Source organism: Oncorhynchus mykiss, chromosome 13, assembly GCF_013265735.2.
Source record: "Oncorhynchus mykiss isolate Arlee chromosome 13, USDA_OmykA_1.1, whole genome shotgun sequence".
NCBI lineage: Eukaryota > Metazoa > Chordata > Actinopteri > Salmoniformes > Salmonidae > Oncorhynchus > Oncorhynchus mykiss.
In genome coordinates, this window is record NC_048577.1 from 8239733 (window position 1) to 8262940 (window position 23208).

At 45.6% G+C, this 23208-nt stretch overlaps 1 protein-coding gene across 5 annotated transcripts in view; it reads right to left on the reverse strand.

The window, feature by feature from the left end:
- The window catches only part of LOC110485582 (CREB3 regulatory factor-like), a 37643-nt gene extending 14435 nt beyond the window's left edge, over window positions 1–23208 (reverse strand). Inside the window, exons 1-8 of one of the 5 annotated variants that reach the window (XM_036940111.1) lie at window positions 22718–23070; window positions 21696–21876; window positions 10377–10622; window positions 10004–10120; window positions 8715–9594; window positions 3546–3725; window positions 3081–3270; window positions 2890–2963 (exon numbers count right to left, since the gene is read on the reverse strand). In XM_036940111.1, the coding sequence (XP_036796006.1) occupies window positions 2890–2963; window positions 3081–3270; window positions 3546–3725; window positions 8715–9594; window positions 10004–10120; window positions 10377–10385 (1450 nt within the window). In that variant the 5' untranslated portion in view covers window positions 10386–10622; window positions 21696–21876; window positions 22718–23070. Of the gene's footprint in view, window positions 1–2889; window positions 2964–3080; window positions 3271–3545; window positions 3726–8714; window positions 9595–10003; window positions 10121–10376; window positions 10623–21337; window positions 21645–21695; window positions 21877–22359; window positions 22433–22717; window positions 23071–23103 lie in introns of those variants that run through there. The other 4 variants (XM_036940112.1, XM_036940110.1, XM_036940114.1 and 1 more) reach the window with 4 other exon arrangements.

Sequence of the window (23208 nt, forward strand, 5' to 3'; positions counted from 1 at the left end):
GCCTATATCGAATCTTCCATTCCTCTCAAAAATTTTAGAAAAGGCTGTTGCGCAACAACTCACTGCCTTCCTGAAGACAAACAATGTATACAAAATGCTTCAGTCTGGTTTTAGACCCCATCATAGCACTGAGACGGCACTTGTGAAGGTGGTAAATGACATTTTAATGGCATTGGACCGAGGCTCTGCATCTGTCCTCGTGCTCCTAGACCTTAGTGCTGCTTTTGATACCATCGATCACCACATTCTTTTGGAGAGATTGGAAACCCAAATTGGTCTACACGGACAAGTTCTGGGCTAGTTTAGATCTTATCTGTCGGAAAGATATCAGTTTGTCTCTGTGAATGGTTTGTCCTCTGACAAATCAACTGTAAATTTCGATGTTCCTCAAGGTTCCGTTTTAGGACCACTATTGTTTTCACTATATATTTTACCTCTTGGGGATGTTATTCGAAAACATAATGTTAACTTTCACTGCTATGCGGATGACACACAGCTGTACATTTCAATTAAACATGGTGAAGCCCCAAAATTGCCCTTGCTAGAAGAATGTGTTTCAGACATAAGGAAGTGGATGGCTGCAAACTTTCTACTTTTAAACTCGGACAAAACAGAGATGCTTGTTCTAGGTCCCAAGAAACAAAGAGATCTTCTGTTGAATCTGACAATTCATCTTAATGGTTGTACAGTCGTCTCAAATAAAACTGTGAAGGACCTCGGCGTTACTCTGGACCCTGATCTCTCTTTTGAAGAACATATCAAGACCATTTCAAGGACAGCTTTTTTCCATCTACGTAACATTGCAAAAATCAGAAACTTTCTGTCCAAAAATGATGCAGAAAAATTAATCCATGCTTTTGTCACTTCCAGGTTAGACTACTGCAATGCTCTACTTTCCGGCTACCCGGATAAAGCACTAAATAAACTTCAGTTAGTGCTAAATACGGCTGCTAGAATCCTGACTAGAACCAAAAAATTTGATCATATTACTCCAGTGCTAGCCTCTCTACACTGGCTTCCTGTCAAAGCAAGGGCTGATTTCAAGGTTTTACTGCTAACCTACAAAGCATTACATGGGCTTGCTCCTACCTATCTCTCTGATTTGGTCCTGCCGTACATACCTACACGTACGCTACGGTCACAAGACGCAGGCCTCATAATTGTCCCTAGAATTTTTAAGCAAACAGCTGGAGGCAGGGCTTTCTCCTATAGAGCTCCATTTTTATGGAACGGTCTGCCTACCCATGTCAGAGACGCAAACTCGGTCTCAACCTTTAAGTCTCTACTGAAGACTCATCTCTTCAGTGGGTCATATGATTGAGTGTAGTCTGGCCCAGGAGTGGGAGGGTGAACGGAAAGGCTCTGGAGCAACGAACCGCCCTTGCTGTCTCTGCCTGGCCGGTTCCCCTCTTTCCACTGGGATGCTCTGCCTCTAACCCTATTACAGGGTCTGAGTCACTGGCTTTACTGTGTATCCTGACCCCTCCTGTCTCAGCCTCCAGTATTTATGCTGCAGTAGTTTATGTGTCGGGGGGCTAGGGTCAGTTTGTTATATCTGGAGTACTTCTCCTGTCCTATTCGGTGTCCTGTGTGAATCTAAGTGTGCGTTCTCTAATTCTCTCCTTCTCTCTCTCGGAGGACCTGAGCCCTAGGACCATGCCCCAGGACTACCTGACATGATGACTCCTTGCTGTCCCCAGTCCACCTGGCTGTGCTGCTGCTCCAGTTTCAACTGTTCTGCCTTATTATTATTATTCGACCATGCTGGTCATTTATGAACATTTGAACATCTTGGCCATGTTCTGTTATAATCTCCACCCGGCACAGCCAGAAGAGGACTGGCCATCCCACATATGCTCTCTCTAATTCTCTCTTTCTTTCTCTCTCTCGGAGGACCTGAGCCCTAGGACCATGCCCCAGGAATACCTGACATGATGACTCCTTGCTGTCCCCAGTCCACCTGACTGTGCTGCTGCTCCAGTTTCAACTATTCTGCCTTATTATTATTCGACCATGCTGGTCATTTATGAACATTTGAACATCTTGACCATGTTTTGTTATAATCTCCACCCGGCACAGCTAGAAGAGGACTGGCCACCCCACATAGCCTGGTTCCTCTCTAGGTTTCTTCCTAGGTTTTGGCCTTTTTAGGGAGTTTTTCCTAGCCACCGTGCTTCTACACCTGCATTGCTTGCTGTTTGGGGTTTTAGGCTGGGTTTCTGTACAGCACTTTGAGATATCAGCTGATGTACGAAGGGCTATATAAATAAATTTGATTTGATTTTGATCTAGTTGGACCCTAGGTTGAATTGTCTAGTTGAACCCTAGGTTGAATTGTCTATTTGTAGTTGAACCCTAGGTTGAATTGTCTATTTTTAGTTGAACCCTAGGTTGAATTGTCTATTTTTAGTTGGACCCTAGGTTGAATTGTCTAGTTGAACCCTAGGTTGAATTGTCTATTTTTAGTTGAACCCTCGGTTGAATTGAAACAATAGCTGTTGATGACTTTGCAAATGCTGTATAGGCCTTAATAGTCTCATTGATGATACATTTCATTTAATTTGTGCTGTTTAACCTACCCTTTGGAATGCATTTAGTTCTTAAGAGATCTCTCAATAATCATTCTCACCATAGCACATTGGTAGTAGTCAGTGACAAGGTTTCGATAGGGGAAGGAAAGAGAAAGGAGGCCTTGGTTGCCAGGTTTTGTAGAGGAATGAAAGGGAGAGGAGGGTTAGGGTTGCCAGGTTTTGAAAGGAAGGAAAGGGAGAAGAGGGTTAGGGTTGCCAGGTGTGGAAAGGAAGTTGAGGGAGAGGAGGGTTAGGGTTGCCATGTTTGGAAGGGGAAGAAAAGGGAGAGGAGGCTTAGGGTTGCCATGTTGGTACTAACCGTACTCCTGGTTGAGTCCCCACAGCTTGATCTTGTTGGCTTCGTGTTGCGCTTTCTTCTTCAACCGACAGGCCCTGTGAACACACAAGTACTGTCAGGACACACTCCATCAGATTAGATAGATAGAGATGGTGTTGTTCTGTGGGCCTAACAATGAATAAACTTCCCTCCCTCCCTCCCTCCCTCCATACCTGGAAGCTAGTTTGTTCTTCTCTTTGCGTGAGCGTGCCCTGGCCACAACAGGCAGGTCGTTAACAGGACCCATCCCATCTATGGTGGCGTTGAGTTTCTGCAGCTGTTCGCCGATGTTTGTGAGCTTCACAGGGTTAGGGGTCAGGTCGCTGGCGTCCGTCTTCCTCGCTTTGCGCCTTCCTTTCTTTCCTGAGGAGAGAGGGATGAGTTACGAACCAGCAGCACTAAGCACTCACAATAACTTCATTATAATGACTGCAGAGGGAGAAGAAGTGACGAGGTAGGGTGCCTACCCTCTCTAGGTAGTGTACTAGGTAGTTTACAAGATGTGTGCTAAGTAGTCCTAGTGTGCTTACCCTCTCTAGGTAGTGTATTAGGTAGTTTACAAGATGTGTGCTAAGTAGTACTAGTGTGCTTACCCTCTCTGCGGTATAGGGTACTAGGTAGGGTGCTAGTGTGCTTACCCTCTCTGCGGTATAGGGTACTAGGTAGGGTGCTAGAGCTCCAGGAGAGGGACCATCGGACCTCCCCTCCAGTCTTCTTCTGTCTCCCAGAGTCCCGTGCGTGAGCGTGGCGGTACTCCCAGAAACACCTTCTCTTCTGGGGCCGTTCCCCTGGACCACCCCCCCGCTCTGGTTCCACCTCTGGAGAGGGACAGGGATGTCAGAGATGATACACAGACACACACACATGTAGACACACACATGTAGACACACACACGTAGACACACACACACACAGCCCCCCCGAATAGAAAAATATGTTAACATTTGCGCACACACAACTAAATGCTCCTCTATAAAAATAAACCCACACACACAAGGAGATCTGCATAGGCAGCAGGTTCTTTCCCAATACATAATCCACTCCAGGGCTCTCAACATTCCTCCAGTCAGCACTCATGTCCCTGTTCCCTGTAAACTGGGCTTCACCCCCTGGCTTTCAACTGGAGGCTGTCTGACTCAGATTGAGAGCCTTCACTGCTTGGTTATGTAGCTAGTGGTGTGTGTGTGTGTGTGTGTGGGGGGGGGGGGGGGGGGGGGGGGGGGAGACCAGGGTCATCCAGTCTGTCTCAAACACCTTGATTTATAGAGGGAGTAACACAGACAGACACACATATACACACCACCGGACAAAGAGACACACATACACACACACCACAGACCAGGCACACATACTGCTCACTCTCGCTCTCACACACACACACCACAGACCAGGCACACATACCGCTCACTCTCGCTCTCACATACTCAACCAGACCAGTGGAGGCTGCTGGGGAGGACGGATCATAACAATGTCTGAAACGGAGAAAATGGAAACCATGTTTGATCTATGGGACCATTCCACTGATTCTGCTCCAGCCTTTACCACCAGTCTGTCCTCCCCAATTAAGGTGCCACCAACCTCCTGTGAGCCAGACAAACACACACACACACTCCGCCAGACAAACACACACACCGCCAAACACACACACACACAACCACCAGACAAACACACACACACACTCCGCCAGACAAACACACACACACACACACACTCTGCCAGACAAACACACACATACACACTCCGCCAGACAAACACACACACCGCATGACAAACACACACACACACACACACACACACACGCGACAAACACACACACACACACACACACACCGGCAGACAAAAACAAACACACACACACACACTCCGCCAGACAAACAAACACACACACACACACACTCCGCCAGACCAACAAACAAACACACACACACACTCCGCCAGACAAACAAACACACACACACACACTCCGCCAGACAAACACACACACTCCGCCAGACAAACACACACACACACACACTCTGCCAGACAAACACACACACACTCTGCCAGACACACACACACACACACACACACACACACACACACACACACACCGCCAGACACACACACACACCGCCAGACACACACACACACACCGCCAGACACACACACACACACACCGCCAGACACACACACACACACCGCCAGACACACACACACACACCGCCAGACACACACACACACACCGCCAGACACACACACACACACCGCCAGACACACACACACACACCGCCAGACAAACACACACACACAGCCAGACAAACACACACTCCGCCAGACAAACACACACACACACACACACACACTCTGCCAAACACACACAAACACACACTCCGCCAGACACACACAGACACACACACTCCGCCAGACAAACACACACACTCCGCCAGACAAACACACACTCCGCCAGACAAACACACACACACACACACAAACACACACTCCGCCAGACAAACACACACACACACACACACACACACTCCGCCAAACACACACACACACACTCCGCCAAACACACACAAACACACACTCCGCCAGACACACACAGACACACACACTCCGCCAGACAAACACACACACTCCGCCAGACAAACACACACTCCGCCAGACAAACACACACTCCGCCAGACAAACACACACTCCGCCAAACACACACAAACACACACTCCGCCAGACAAACACACACACACTCCGCCAGACAAACACACACACACACACACACACACTCCGCCAGACAAACACACACACTCCGCCAGACAAACACACACACAAACACACTCCGCCAGACAAACACACACACACACTCCGCCAGACAAACACACACACACACACACTCCGCCAGACAAACACACACACACACACACTCCGCCAGACAAACACACACACACACACTCCGCCAGACAAACACACACACACACTCCGCCAGACAAACACACACACACACACACTCCGCCAGACAAACACACACACACACACACAGCCAGACAAACACACACACACACACACTCCGCCAGACAAACACACACACACACACACTCCGCCAGACAAACACACACACACACTCCGCCAGACAAACAAACACACACACTCCGCCAGACAAACAAACACACACACACACACACACACACTCCGCCAGACAAACACACACACTTCGCCAGACAAACACACACACTCCGCCAGACAAACACACACACACACACACTCTGCCAGACACACACACACACCGCCAGACACACACACACACACACACCGCCAGACACACACACACACCGCCAGACACACACACCGCCAGACACACACACACACCGCCAGACACACACACACACACCGCCAGACACACACACACACACACACCGCCAGACACACACACACACACACCGCCAGACAAACACACACTCCGCCAGACAAACACACACACACACACTCCGCCAAACACACACAAACACACACTCCGCCAGACACACAGACACACACACTCCGCCAGACAAACACACACACTCCGCCAGACAAACACACACTCCGCCAGACAAACACACACTCCGCCAGACAAACACACACACACACTCCGCCAAACACACACAAACACACACTCCGCCAGACAAACACACACACACACACACACTCCGCCAAACACACACAAACACACACTCCGCCAGACACACACAGACACACACACACTCCGCCAGACAAACACACACACTCCGCCAGACAAACACACACTCCGCCAGACAAACACACACACACACACACACACTCCGCCAGACAAACACACACACACACACACTCCGCCAGACAAACACACACACACACACACACCGCCAGACACACACACCGCCAGACACACACACACACCGCCAGACACACACACACCGCCAGACACACACACACACACCGCCAGACACACACACACACCGCCAGACACACACACACACCGCCAGACACACACACCGCCAGACACACACACACACACACTCCGCCAGACAAACACACACACTCCGCCAGACAAACACACACTCCGCCAGACAAACACACACTCCGCCAAACACACACAAACACACACTCCGCCAGACACACACAGACACACACACACTCCGCCAGACAAACACACACACTCCGCCAGACAAACACACACACTCCGCCAGACAAACACACACACACACACACACACTCTGCCAGACAAACACACACACTCCGCCAGACAAACACACACACAAACACACTCCGCCAGACAAACACACACACACACACTCCGCCAGACAAACACACACACACTCCGCCAGACAAACACACACACACACACACCGCCAGACACACACACACACACCGCCAGACACACACACACACACACACACACACCGCCAGACACACACACACACACCGCCAGACACACACACACCGCCAGACACACACACACACACCGCCAGACACACACACACACACCGCCAGACACACACACACCGCCAGACACACACACACACCGCCAGACACACACACACACCGCCAGACACACACACACCGCCAGACACACACACACACCGCCAGACACACACACACTCCGCCAGACAAACACACACACACTCCGCCAGACAAACACACACACTCCGCCAGACAAACACACACACACTCCGCCAGACAAACACACACACACACACACACACTCCGCCAGACAAACACACACTCCGTAAAACACACACACACACACACACACACACACTCCGCCAAACACACACAAACACACACTCCGCCAGACACACACAGACACACACACACTCCGCCAGACAAACACACACACTCCGCCAGACAAACACACACTCCGCCAGACAAACACACACTCCGCCAGACAAACACACACTCTGCCAAACACACACAAACACACACTCCGCCAGACACACACAGACACACACACACTCCGCCAGACACACACAGACACACACACACACTCCGCCAGACAAACACACACACTCCGCCAGACAAACACACACACACTCCGCCAGACAAACACACACACACTCCGCCAGACAAACACACACACACACACACACACACACACTCCGCCAGACAAACACACACACACACACACACTCCGCCAGACAAACACACACACAAACACACTCAGACAAACACACACACACACTCCGCCAGACAAACACACACACACACACACTCCGCCAGACAAACACACACACACTCCGCCAGACAAACACACACACACACACACAGCCAGACAAACACACACACACACTCCGCCAGACAAACACACACACACTCCGCCAGACACACACACTCCGCCAGACAAACACACACACACCGCTAGACAAACACACACACACACACACACACACACAGCCAGACAAACACACACACACACACACCGCCAGACAAACACACACACACACACACACATACGCACACACCGCCAGACAAACACACACATACACACACCGCCAGACAAACACACACACACACACACACACCGCCAGACAAACACACACACTATAACAATAGGAGTGTGACAATAGCCACCAAAACAAGGCAGAGTGATGTTTCATGAACACAATTCAGTTACTGTCTTGTCTGATATCAAATGGCTGAGATTGGCTCAACCGAAACATTTCAAATTTGCAGGAATGACAGAAGATATGCAGAAGAAAATAGAGTAGAAAAAGTGACATAGCTATGACCTAATAGGTCATATCAAAGCTCTGAGACATTCCAGATGACATCATAAACTCCAGAACTCCATAATCCAGAACTCCATAATCCAGAACTCACCAAATTCTGTTTCTGACGAGCTGGACAGTTCTGCTTCCACCGCAGTCTCATCCCCTGCTCCGTCCTCCCCTTCCTCCTCCTCCTCCTCTTCTTCCTCCTCCTCCTCCAACAATACCTCTTCTTGTTCTTCCCTCTCCTCCTCCTCCCTCTCTCCCTCCTCCTCCTCCTCTTCCCTCTCCTCCTCCTCCCTCTCTCCCTCCTCCTGCCCCTCTACCTCCTCTTCTGTCTCTGTCTCAGAGCTGGGGCTGGAGGGTGAGGGTCTATCCCCCCCCTGGGTCAGAGAGTAGTTGTGTTCCAACACTGACCCCCCCGGAAGAATCCCAGACGTCTCCGTCACCGCGGCAACGACTTCCGCCGCTGCCAACACAGCTGCGGCAACCTCCTCCTCCTCTGCCACCTGGTACACCTCCACCGTAGGAACCCTCATCCCCCCATCCTGTCCTCCTTTTTCTGTCACCCTTTCCATCTCCATGGTAACATCAAGTCCCACCTGCTCTCTGACCACCCTGCCTCTCTGGGCGTGGCCTAGACAGGGGTCGGGGGTCATTGTGATGCCGTTTCCATGGAGATGCGTTACCATCATCGTGGTTACATGTGATGTCTGCTGCTGAGCTATGGCCTGTGCCTTCCTCTTCCTCCTCTCCTCCTCCTCTTCCTCCCGGGTCCCGCTCCAACGGCCCATCAGCACGGCGTCCTCGGTGCTCGCCAGCTCCCCCCCGAGGCCCAGCTTGGTGTAGCGCGTGATGTCATCCAGTGCCGACACGTCCCAACGCTCCACGTGCAGCTCCTCGCCGAAGCCCCCGTCGTCCACCAGGTCGCTTAGCAACTCGAAGGGCCGTTTCCGTGGCGTCGCTGGAGAGCCCAGCATCAGGAGCACGCTCTGAGGTAGGGAGAGAGGGATGGATGGATGGATGGATGGATGGATGGAGGGAGGGAGGGAGGGAGGGAGGGAGGGAGGGAGGGAGGGAGGGAGGGAGGGAGAAGAGCATTGTTCATTGTTGACATGGCTAGAATGTGTCGTTACTTTACATTGATCTATGTTACAGACATAGAAATGGAGTCTTGTTCATTACAGCTCTGTGGTGACGTCACCATAATAAACAGGTATGTCTGTTCACACTGTTATTACTATGTTCTGTCAGTGTAATATACAGTGTAATAACATGCAGTCCAGGCAGTGTGGTAGTAGAGCAGAATACAAGGACAAGACTGACACATTATAAACACATGTTCATGTGTCAGACACCTGGACCTTAGAAGCAATTACAAGCAGTTAGTGAGTTAGTTACCTGGTCATATTCGGTCCTGCCCCCTAGAGGGGAGACAGCCAGGGAGTAGGGGCTGAGGAGACAGCCACGGCTCCCATACGCCTCGCCAAACGCAGGCTCCATCCCATTCATGCCCGGCTATAGGACACACACACATTACTCTGCTGAGCTACCATTTTCACGAGCATCATTACAAACAGAATAGAACGTCCGTCTAAATATATTGTCTGTAATCAGAATCTCTGTTGTACATGTCTTATTACCGGACAAGATATTTAGACAGTCAATTAATATCGATATTCAACTTGGAAAGCAATTTCATCACCTTCACTCAAATAAAACAGCAAAAAAACGACTCAGTACAGCACAGAATATACACAGATCAGTGGTGTACCTGAGGCATGCCCAAGGCGGTGGGTGGTGTTAGGTGGTGGTCAGGATGCCGTTGGAGCGTTCAGCTGGAACACAACACACTGCTCACTGACTGATGTTGAGGATCAGGATGGAGGAGGAAGTCTCCTGGGTCGGGCCAGATATGGACCATCTGTGACCTCACGGGGTCAGGGGTGAGAGGTCAAGGCTTTAGGGTCGACAGATACACTTCACATGACGCGGTGCTCGCTGCTCACTGTTGGGACCGCTAAAGGGGGAGAGGAGACAGGGAGAGAAAGGCATCATGGGGTCAATAGTCTAAACAAGATATGTGAGAGAAGTCATCTAAGGACATATAAGCAATGCTCTTGGGGCCAGTTTCCCCAGATATACAGTGCATTTTTCCACATTCTGTTACGTTATTAGCCTAATTCTAAAATTGATTAAATCATTTTTTTCCCTCTTCAATCTACACACAATACTCCATACCCCAATACCCCACTACGGAGTTGTCTTGGCTGTGTGCTTAGGTTCGTTGTCTTGTTGGAAGGTGAACCTTTGCCCCAGTCGGAGGTCCTGGGTGCTCCGGAGCAGGTTTTCATCAAGAATCTCTCTGTACTGTGCTCCGTTCATCTTTTCCTTGATCCTGACATGTCTCCCAGTCCCTGTCTCTGAAAAACATCCCCACAGTACGATGCTGCCACCACCATGCTTCACCGTAGGGATGGTGCCGGGTTTCCTTCAGACGTGATGTTGCCACCACCATGCTTCACCGTAGGGATGGTGCCGGGTTTCCTCCAGACATGATGCTGCCACCACCATGCTTCACCGTAGGGATGGTGCTGGGTTTCCTCCAGACGTGATACTTGGCATTCAGGCCAAAGAGTTCAATCTTTGATTAATCAGACCAGATAATCTTGTTTCTCATGGTCTGAGTCCTTCAGGTGCCTTTTGGCAAACTCCAAGCAGGCTGTCATGTTGCTTTTACTGAGGAGTGGCTTCTGTCTGGCCACTCTACCATAAAGGCCTGATTGAGAGAGATGGTTGACCTTCTGGAAGGTTCTCGCATCTCCATAGAGGAACTCTGTCAGAGTGAACATCGGGTTCTTGGTCACCTCCCTGACCAAGGCCCTTCTCCCTCGGTTGCTCAGTTTGGCCGGGCGACCAGCTCTAGGAGTCTTGGTGGTTCCAAACTTCTTCCATTTAAGAATAATGGAGGCCACTGTGTTCTTGGGGACCTTCAATGCTGCAGAAATGCTTTGGTACCCTTCCCCAGATCTGCTCCTCAACACATTCTTGTCTCTGAGCTCTATGGACAATTCCTTCGACCTCATGGCTTGGTTTTTCCTCCGACATGCACTGTCAACTATGGGACCTTATATAGACAGGTGTGTGCCTTTACAAATTATGTCCAAGCAATTGAATTTACCACAGGTGGACTCCAATCAAGTTGTAGAAACATCTCAATTATGATAAATGGAAACAGGATGCAGCTGAGCTCAATTTCGAGTATGATAGCAAAGGGTCTGAATACTTATTGAAATAAGGTACGTTTTTTTATTTTTTAATTATACATTTGTGAAAAATTATAAAAACCTGTTTTTCGCTTTGTCATTATGGGGTATTGTATGTAGAATGAAGAGGAATATGTTACATTCAATCCATTTTAGAATCTTGCAGACACCTGATTTACACATATTACATTGACTAACAAATTCTGTGTTTTCAGATCAGACCAGAAGAAGGAGAGGAGACAGGGTGAAGACTATTGTGGCCCACCCATAGAGCGTATGTCCTTAGGTGACTCCTCGACGTTCACACAGCACTCCAAATATAGATAGATACGATGCAAAGAAAAGAGCACAGTACCAGTCAAAAGTTGGGACACACCTACTCATTTATAGGTTTTTCTTTATTTGGACTATTTTCCACATTGTAGAATAATAGTGAATACATCAACACTATATATATATACACAGAAGATAGCCCTATTTAGTAAAACACCAAGCCCATATCATGTCAAGAACAGGTCAAATAAGCAAAGAGAAACTACAGTCCATCATTACTTCAAGACACGAAGGTCAATCAATCATTTCTCTTTGCTTATGGACTTTACCAAATAGGGCCATCTTCTGTATACCCCCCTACCTTGTCATAACACAACTGACTGGCTCAAACGCATTAAGAAGACAATACATTTTACAAATTAACAAGGAACACCTGTTAATTGAAATGCATTCCAGGTAACTACCTCATGAAGCTGGTTGAGAGATAGCTTTGCACACTCTTGGCTGTCATCAAGGCAAATGGTGACTCATTGAAGAATCTCAAATATAAAATCTATTTTGATTTGTTTAACACTTTTTTGGTTACTACATGATTCCATGTGTGTTATTTCATAGTTTTGATATTGTCACTATTATTCTACGATGTAGATAATTGTAAAAAAAATAAAGAAAAACCCGAGAATGAGTAGGTGTGTCCAAACTTCTGACTGATATATACATGTTAATATATGGCCCTGGAATAGAGGAGAGGGAGGCATTTGAGATATTTTATGACTATTGAGATCTGCCCCTAGAGTGTGGCTATGTGATTATAGGTGACTCATAAAGTTTAATACAGCATTCCTGATGTAGATAAGATTCGTAGGGATCCACCCATAAGGCTGTCCCACAGTGCTCCACTAAGAACAGACAACATCCTACACCCATAAGGCTGTCCCACAGTGCTCCACTAAGAACAGACAACATCCTACACCCATAAGGCTGTCCCACAGTGCTCCACTAAGAACAGACAACATCCTACACCCATAAGGCTGTCCCACAGTGCTCCACTAAGAACAGACAACATCCTACACCCATAAGGCTGTCCCACAGTGCTCCACTAAGAACAGACAACGTGGAATGTATAAAACAAAAGAATGTAATGTATAGAATGTAATGTATAGAATGTAATGTATAGAATGTAATGTATAGAATGTAATGTATAGAATGTAATGTATAGAATGTAATGTATGAACATACACACCAGGGTTTCCGTTAGCCTGTAATAGCTGGCTTTTGGACAATACAAAACTGAAAACCTGATACATTTAAATTGCCGCCGACCAATTTTTGGGGAAGAAAAAATCCTATTGCAAAATAATGTTTTTTTGCCAATTCATTAATGGAAATACCAGTTGATGGAAGTACATTTGACAGGTCATACTTATCGGTCTAGGTTCATTTGCATAATTTAGTGGAATTAAATTGACGCTTTTTATCACACGAAACAGCAAACAGGTACAGAACCTAGTTGGAGCAGAAAATCTGTCCGACAGCAGGAGAGCTGCTGCTCCTCAAACAGCCTGTTGTTGCTGCTGCTCCTCAAACAGCTTGTTGTTGCTGCTGCTCCTCAAACAGCTTGTTGTTTCTGCTGCTCCTCAAACAGCTTGTTGCTGCTGCTGCTCCTCAAACAGCTTGTTGCTGCTGCTGCTCCTCAAACAGCTTGTTGCTGCTGCTGCTCCTCAAACAGCTTGTTGCTGCTGCTGCTCCTCAAACAGCTTGTTGCTGCTGCTGCTCCTCAAACAACTTGTTGTTGCTGCTGCTCCTCAAACAGCTTGTTGTTGCTGCTGCTCCTCAAACAGCTTGTTGCTGCTGCTGCTCCTCAAACAGCTTGTTGCTGCTGCTGCTCCTCAAACAGCTTGTTGCTGCTGCTGCTCCTCAAACAGCTTGTTGCTGCTGCTGCTCCTCAAATAGCTTGTTGATGCTGCTGCTCCTCAAACAGCTTGTTGTTTCTGCTGCTCCTCAAACAGCTTGTTGCTGCTGCTGCTCCTCAAACAGCTTGTTGTTGCTGCTGCTCCTCAAACAGCTTGTTGCTGCTGCTCCTCAAACAGCTTGTTGTTGCTGCTGCTCCTCAAACAGCTTGTTGCTGCTGCTGCTCCTCAAACAGCTTGTTGTTGCTGCTGCTCCTCAAACAGCTTGTTGCTGCTGCTGCTCCTCAAACAGCTTGTTATCAGCGTGTCACCCACCACTTTACAATGAGCTGGAGGCAGCATGCATTTTGAAAACATATCCTTCGTTGTTTGAAACCTGAACGTTTTACTTCATATTATGAGGCAGGTCTTACCTTGCTTCAAAGTAGTCAAAATCCCACCGTACAAAAGCGGAAGCAGTTGTTTATTTTATAAAGACTTCCATGTTGCCCTTTATCAACAAGCGAAACGTTCTGATCTGTGGCATCAGCCTCATTGCTTTTTGAAGTCGTCTTCAAAGTGTGCATCAGAATTCAGTAAGAAGGATGAGCGTCATTGCATCCTCGAGTTTCATCAAATCAAATGTATTTATATAACTTACATCAGCTGATATCTCAAAGTGCTGTACAGAAACCCAGCCTAAAACACCAAGCAATGCAGGTGTAGAAGAGGTTCATGCTCTGTTAGGATGAATAACCATAATCTGAATGTGATTTGTGTCATTCTGAGCACCGTGGGTAGACACCCGGATCAGGGTACAATGCAGATGGGCCCGGTGCATTTCTCACATGTCCGGTCAATTAAAAATGCTGCCGGTCAAAAGCCCGGCATCACATTTTACTAATGGAAACCCTGACACACACACACACACGATAATCCGAGGTGTTAAGAGAAATAGCAACGGTAAGAACAGATCAAGGATCAGTCCACCCTGACCTCAACACAGGTCACCACTGACCTTAGAACTGTTCTTAAGGAACAACAACATCATGCTACGCTTCTGAGCTGACCTAAGGCACATAGGAATGAGGAAACAAAGTGTGTCTGCGTGCGTGTGTGTGTGTGTGTGTGTGTGTGTGTGTAGAAACTAAGACAGGCTATAGCTGTGGAAGATTCTGATGTGTTGACATCATATACGTTATGTAGCCATTAGCCAATCCAGAGTCACCAAACTCGTTTCACCTCCCCGTGACCCCTGTACTATTGACACAATGTGTCACTCTACCTATGCTGCTGTGTTTCATGTGGTGTCTCCATTTAGCATCCCAAATACACCCTATTCCCTATTTAGTGCCCTATTGCTATGGAGCGATTTCAGTGCCAAAATAAACTGTATTTGAATTCAACACATCTGAATTTGCATTTAGATATTGTAGTTGAATTCGATAGTATTTAAATTTGTAATGCTCAAATTGAATCATTGAATTAATACATTTAACTCGTATTTAATGATTTGAAACTGGAATTAATGAATATTGCATTCAATTAAAAAATTATATTTCTATGTATTTGAATATTCAAATGCAATATGTATATATTCAGTTTCAATATGGTAGATATTGCATTGGTTGTCTGTGTATCAAGTCTACGAACTATAAATTCAGTGGTACCCATTCAACTTAGACACATTCAGATTCCCTTTTCAAATTCTGTTCAGAGACAACATCCTGATACTTTGCCAGCCAGGAAAGGTAGAGGAGAACAGATAGAATCAAACGCTCTCTGTGGTAAACAGAAGGTAGTGGTACGGACAGAGGGGTTTGTTTGGTCTGGCTGTTTTCTGAAGCCAATGTGGCATGTTGAACGCATGTTCTTCCTATGAATTTCACTCTAGAGTTTGAACGGTTTGGGCTATAAGCTATTATGACCCCATTCCCGAAAGCTACGACTCCCTGGAACATGGACGCGTCTTCTGTTCCCTTCTGTGGTGATCACAGGCCGCGCAGGATACGTTAGCAGGGCGTGTGGGCCCCATAAGAATATAATTGAATAGCCTTGTCATGGTTCTTCTAAGGATAGCTTTTCCACTTCCTATTCTTGTGACTGACTGGGTGCGAACCAGATCTACTGCATGTCACAAGACTGTGTTATCCCACTTAGCTAAAGCCCATAGGGATGTGTTCAATTCGTGAATTCAAATATATTCTATTCAAATGCAATTAACTGATAGAAATTCAAAATGATGGAATTCAAATGAAACTTCTGTTGGCACTGAAATCTCTCCATATATGGACCCTGGTCAAAAGTAATGCACTATATAGGGAATAGGGTGCCATTGCTATAGTAGCCTGGCTATTAAAACAATGCATGTATTTTGTCTAGCTGCCTACTAGGCTTCATGGGGTAACTACCTGCCTGTACTGTAGCCTACTAATGTTATACAGTACCATAGATTAGTGGATCTCAAAAGATCTCCTCAGGGATCCCCAAGCACCTTCCAAGTATTTGATCTATTTCAGAGCTAGCATACCTGACTCAACTGATCAACATACCCTCGACTAGGTGAATCAGGTGAGCTAGTTCAAGGCTACAACAGAAGAGTGAAAGGTCTGAGGTTCCCCGGGGAGAGGTTTGAGAACCACTGCCCTAGATATATAGATATATAGATATAGATATATAAAAAGTGCAGTGTGGTTCCTGCCTAATACTAATCCTAATCCGAACTGTAAACTGCTCTGGATATGAGCTCACACTAAATTACTCAAATGTCCAATTGAATGCCTACGCTGCAATGCATACATGCCTACAGCCTACCATAGTAGTCTGAATATAAAAACAACAATCTATCAATCATTTGTTGAGTGTTGATATAACTTAGACCGAGTCCAAAGGCCACTGGTGCCAGCCAACCAGGTCATAAGCACAGCCTTACTGAGACATTCCAGCCTGGACACTGGGGCCATGTCCTAAATAGCACCCTATTACCTATACATTCGACCAGGGCCCATAGGGAATAGGGTGCCATTTGGGTGCCATTTGGGTGCCATTTGGGTGCCATTTGGGTGCCAATAGGGTGCCATTTGGGATGCAAAGGAGGCTCCCATAGGGACAGCTCTAGGATCAGTTCAGCATCTAACTAGAAACCCAAACCATGTATATGTTTCCCCTTAGGGACACACCTAGGATCAGTTTAAATTTCCCCTAAATGCCGATCTTGGGTCAGTTTTGCACCCCCCTCCCCCTCCCTGATCCTAGATCGATACCCAGGGGAAAACTTCACCCCAGAGCCCTAACGAGGGTCGATGACAGAGGGGAAACTTAAAACTGACCTTAGATCAGTGTCAATGGGACAATTTATCGAATTCCTGAAACAACGTTCCGGGTAGACATAGCCCCTTAGGGACAGATATAGGATCAGTTTACCTTCCAAGACCCTAACCTTCAACATGAAGAGGAGGGAACTAATAACTGACAATAGATCAGTCTCTAGAGAGGCTACTTAAACCTATATCTGTAAAACAATAGCAGTACATGAAAGGACCAGAAGGACACTCTAATGACCCAGTCAAATGTGACCCGTTTCAGGAAATCTAGCCGCATGTCGCATGACACCATTTCACAGGAGAGGCATTTGAAGGTCTTTTAAAAAAGTATTATTTTTAAACATATTGAACAAAATGTGTTTTATGGCAGAAATGCCTTCTGGAACATGTGAACTAGCATGTGCCTTAATAACAAGTACAATTGTTAGAATGATGAGCCTAAGATAAAAGTCTGCCGTGAAGCATTCATCCATGTACATGGTTAAGAGTCTTGCTACATTTTCAGATATTATACGTTTCGAATTAGGTCAGAAAGTAATTTTCATTGCAAGTTAAAGCGTAATATTAGCTACCTAGCAAACGTCAGCTTGCTGGCTCGCTAGCTAATGTTACGTGTATGATCTGTGTAGTAATATTACCAGAATCAGAAATCCATTTTCATTGCTAGTTATAGCCTAATGTTAGCTAGGTAGCTAACATTGAACCTAGTTGGTTAGCTTTAGCTACCTGCAGATTCATACTACTCATACTTTGACAAACAGTTTGTATTGGTGGTAGTAGTATGAGTTAGGATTATACTGGTTCATTGTTTAGGTAGCTAGCTTCACGTCTAAACAAAAGTTAGCCAGGTGTGTCTGGGGGTGATTACGGCCATCTATTGTATTTCATGGATATGTGTACATGTCTAGACAATAGTGACTCATCCACGTAGCTAGATGTGGCTGGGGGGTGGTTATAGCATTTCTTTCACATGACTCATCAATTTAGACAAGTGTGTCTGGGTAATAATTATAAAATATATTTTATATTTTTATTGTTTTTGATATTGCTACTATGCAAGTAACCATTTCACTGTACCGTTTACACCTTCTGTATCCTGTGCAACTTAGATTTGATTTGATACAGAGTGTGTTTACCAGAAGGTGAGAAGGTGATGCGAAGAACAACATGATCTGCACTAAAGTCTGATTAGAATATAGGACTGGATAAAGTGTATTTTTACCTGGAGTTTTTCCTTATTGTAGGCTACTACTTTTACCACTTTTAGTCTTGAAATCTCTGGTTGTTTACTACACTACTCACTCTGTTTAGCACATGGCCTCACATGTGAATCGTTAAAGAGATGGGTGGGGCTAAGTCTAAACTTCTTATGGATGGGGGGCAGTATTGAGTAGCTTGGATGAATAAGGTGCCCAGAGTAAACTGCCTGCTACTCAGGCCCTGAAGCTAAGATATGCATATTATTAGTAGATTTGGATAGAAAACACTCTGAAGTTTCTAAAACTGTTTGAATGATGTCTGTGAGTATAACAGAACTTATATGGCAGGCAAAAACCTGAGAAAAAAAAATCTGAGGTTTGTAGGTTATCCAAGATACAGTGTAAATTTGGTCCGATTGCACTTCCTAAGGCTTCTACTGTGAAGGGGGAGCGAATAAGAGCTGTTTGACTAAGAGGTCTGGCAGAAGGCCATGAGCTAAATCATGCGCGCAGCCGTGAGAGCGAGCTGCGTTCCTTTTCTTTTCTAAAGACAGAGGAATTGTCCGGTTGAAACATTATTGAAGATTTATGTTAAAAACATCCTAAAGATTGATTCTATACATCGTGTGACATGTTTCTACAAACTGTAATATAACTGTTTTGACTTTTTGTCTGGACTAAATGCCTGCGCCTCGTGAATTTGGATTCGTGAACTAAATGCGTGAACAAAAATGAGGTATTTGGACATAAATTATGGACTTTATCGAACAAAACAAACGTTTATTGTGGAACTGGAATTCCTGGGAGTGCATTCCGATGAAGATCAAAGGTAAGTGAATATTTATAATGCTATTTCTGACTTCTGTTGACTCCACAACATGGAGGGTATCTGTATGGCTTGTTTTGGTGCCTGAGCGCTGTACTCAGATTATTGCATGGTGTGCTTTTACCATAAATATATATATATTTTTTAAAATCTGACACAGCGGTTGCATTAAGGAGAAGTATATCTTTAATTCCATGTATAACACTTGTATTTTCATCAACATTTATGATGAGTATTTCTGTAAATTGATGTGGCTGTCTGCAAAATCACCGGATGTTTAGAAAACAAAACATTACTGAACATAACGTGCCAATGTAAACAGAGATTTCTGGATATAAATATGAACTTTATCGAACAAAACATACATGTATTGTGTAACATGAAGTCCTATGAGTGTCATCTGATGAAGATCAAAGGTTAGTGATGAATTTGATCTCTATTTCTGCTTTTTGTGACTCTTCTCTTTGGCTGGAAAAATGGCTGTGTTTTTCTGTGACTAGGTGCTGACCTAAAATAATTGCATGGTATGCTTTCGTCGTAAAGCCTTTTTGAAATCGGACACAGTGGTGGGATTAACAACAAGTTTATCTTTAAAATGGTGTTATACTTGTATGTTTGAGGAATTTTAATTATGAGATTTCTGTTGTTTGAATTTGGCGCCCTGAACTGTCACTGGTGGTTGTCAAATCGATCCCATGATCGGGATTTCAGCCAAAATAAGTTTTAAGAGGATTTGAACAATGCTGAATGGGTGTAGACAAAGAAAACATCTCCAGTAGATGTACCAAAACATTCAAGAGCCATTTTCTAAAAAATGGGTCTAGAAATGTATTGTTCCTCAACTGCAGTGTTGAGGAACAATACACCATTTTCTAACTCTGAGTCTCTACTTGTATCCAATGTAAAAAAAACACAAACTAAAAAAAACATTTTGCTACATAAGACCGAATCCAGGTAGTAGGTCACAAATGAGGACAACACCAGGGCCTGTATTCATAAAGCATCTCAGAGTTGGAGTGCTGATCTAGGATCAGTTTAGGCTTTGAGACCATATTGAATAAGATACCCCAGTAGGCTACTACAAATAAATCACACTGTATAGAGATCAGGAAAGGTTATTATCAAGGTTCCCATCTCTTTGAAGCTATTAGAAGGTCATGGGCCCCATTGGCCCTAGTCAAAAGATGTGCACTACATAGGGAATACGCAAGCCCAATAGGACAAGACCAGTAGGCTATATGCTACAAAATAACACCACAGCTTACTTAGGGCAGTGGTTTTCAAACCAATCTTTTGGAACCCCAGACGTTTCACAATGTTGTTGTAGCCCTGAACTAGCTCACATAATTCCCCTAATTAAGGACTTGATTATTAGTCGATAAGTTATTATCAAGGTTCCCAGACATCCCCTTGAAGTTATCAATAGGTTATGTATTAGGCCTAATATATACCTGTATATGAGACAATTATCCAACGTAAACAACATATCATATTGTGTGCGTGGCTCCAGACCGGATTCCGGTCTCGGTTCAGGAAATACCCGATCCGTGTGTTTGGTGAATGGTGGACTAGTCTACACCCGACCTTGGCCGACCCTGAACAGAATATAGGCTACACCATATCACTAGAGCAACAACATATACGACCCCGGTGTGATTTTACACATATTTAATGTCTCGGAGGCCTGGAGAATAATATAGGTCAAAAGGCAGTGTGACATATTGGAACAAGCCACATAGCCTATACGCTATAGGCCTACAATAATTTGACCATACACATAGCCTATGCACTTCAGACAAAATCTCTATAAAGCCTACCATTAGTAGTCCTACTAATAACGCAATACTGTTTACATGCCACTCTTAGGTTGCATAACACGTTATATAGACTAAACAAAAAGTGTGAATAATAAGTAGGTTAGACATTTACACATGTAATAAAAGTGTGAAAAAAGTGCACCTGCTAGTCGGGACAGAGAGAGAGACGAGCAGTCCAGACAGCTCGTGATGTCAGCGTGGAACCGATCGACTCGCGTGCACCGAGTAGCCTACACAGCCACGAGAGAAGACGGGAGGCCAGCCCGATCAGTGAGACTGTCTGGAAAGCCAATTTGCCAAATTGGGTCCGACGCACGCACTGTCTATTCGTCTGGGGAAATACTTTAATGTATAATGTTATTTCCCATCTTAACGAATATTACTGGAAGACTTTTGGTGAAACGGTGGTTTATTTCAGGACTAACTGGTGCCCAGCTTTCGTCCCCTCTCTTTCTCTTCTCGTGTTTATTTACTCCTGAATGAAAGATAAACAAACTAACCTATTTCGTTCTCATCCGCGCTTGTTTGCGTGCCCATCCGACGATCCCTTAATTAAGCTGTTTCCTCATCACCTCACCCTAACGATAAACCCCATCATAATAACACACAACATGTGAACTTGGGGCAGCGTCTTGGTCTCACAGTGGTCTGGTCTGGTCTGACTGCACCACTGGATGATCACTGCACAACAACAAAGATAAAGAACCGTCTAGAGAGAGAGGAGGGTGCTATGGCAGACAGCAGGGTCCCGCATGGCATGAGACCGAGCGAGGGAGAACACACGACCCTCAAAACCCGATGGCTGCGCTCAAGCAAGGCATCTCACATCGCCAATAATGTTTTAATTTGTTTAAAATTGTAATAACATCTCTAAAATACCGGGCCAATATGATTAAACTCGATTTGACAGACAATGATAATCCCAAAATTCTCGCGCACCGCACACCACCCCCAAAAAATAAATTTGGGGCGCAGCTGGCACCATGCAACGCCGGATGTCCATTATTAATTTTTAATACCGCACGAAACGCCAGATTTAGAAAGCGTGTGGAGTGGCTTCGCACGCCACAATGGAGCCTACATTACAGTCTACATTCTTTATAGTCATGACCTAAAAAAAAGGAATAGGTTGCGAGTAAAATATTTCGATATAAAAGAAGTTACCTCGTTTCCCCTTTTGTCATTTCTTACACCTGACTGTGTAGGCTACAGTAGCCTAACCGACGCGAATGTGACCCGACAGTGACAGTAGCCTAACCGACTCGAATGTGTACAGTAACAGCCAGTGACAATAGCCTACGGCCAAAGTTGAAAGCGTTTTCAGGAGATCGAAAAGCATCTCAAAGCTCTCAATATGTTGTTGAACCCTCCTCCCTAAATATACTTTGTATCGGTTCTACTAAAAATAATGTAACAAAATAATAGCGCAAATACTTAGCCGAAATACGAGGTAAATCCAAGAGGGGATAACTACCAACTTCAGTAAATTACAAAGCTTAAGTGACTAGCTACATAGCTATACCTTATTAGGTTTCGTCCGTGTCCCCTTGAAAGAATCCTCTTCAGACAAGTAGGCTACAAGGTTACTAACCCACACCAGTGTAAAATGTCTGCCTTAACCACTCCAAAGATTATTACGCACATACAAGTGTGATAACACGGCGAAAGTCATAATACCCAAAACACATCATTTATCCTGACATAAAGGAAGTTAGTTTTAAACAGCTGGTGTCGAGCTAGTCCATAGTTGATCAAACGGGGACATCAAGGCTGTACAGGATAATGTCTGATCCAAAACAGAGCAGATTCCGAAATGAGACCAGACACAATTAGTACATTTTGAATGATTGCCTCCATAATGCCTAGATAAACCTAATCCTATTTTATAGAAGCTCGTAAATAACTTACACATCTCCACGGAGCGGTCTAACCCCCTTACGCATCACATGGTGTCGCCCGTATGACTCACAATTAAAAAAGAGCGAACTGGTAGCCTAGTCTACTTTCAATTTT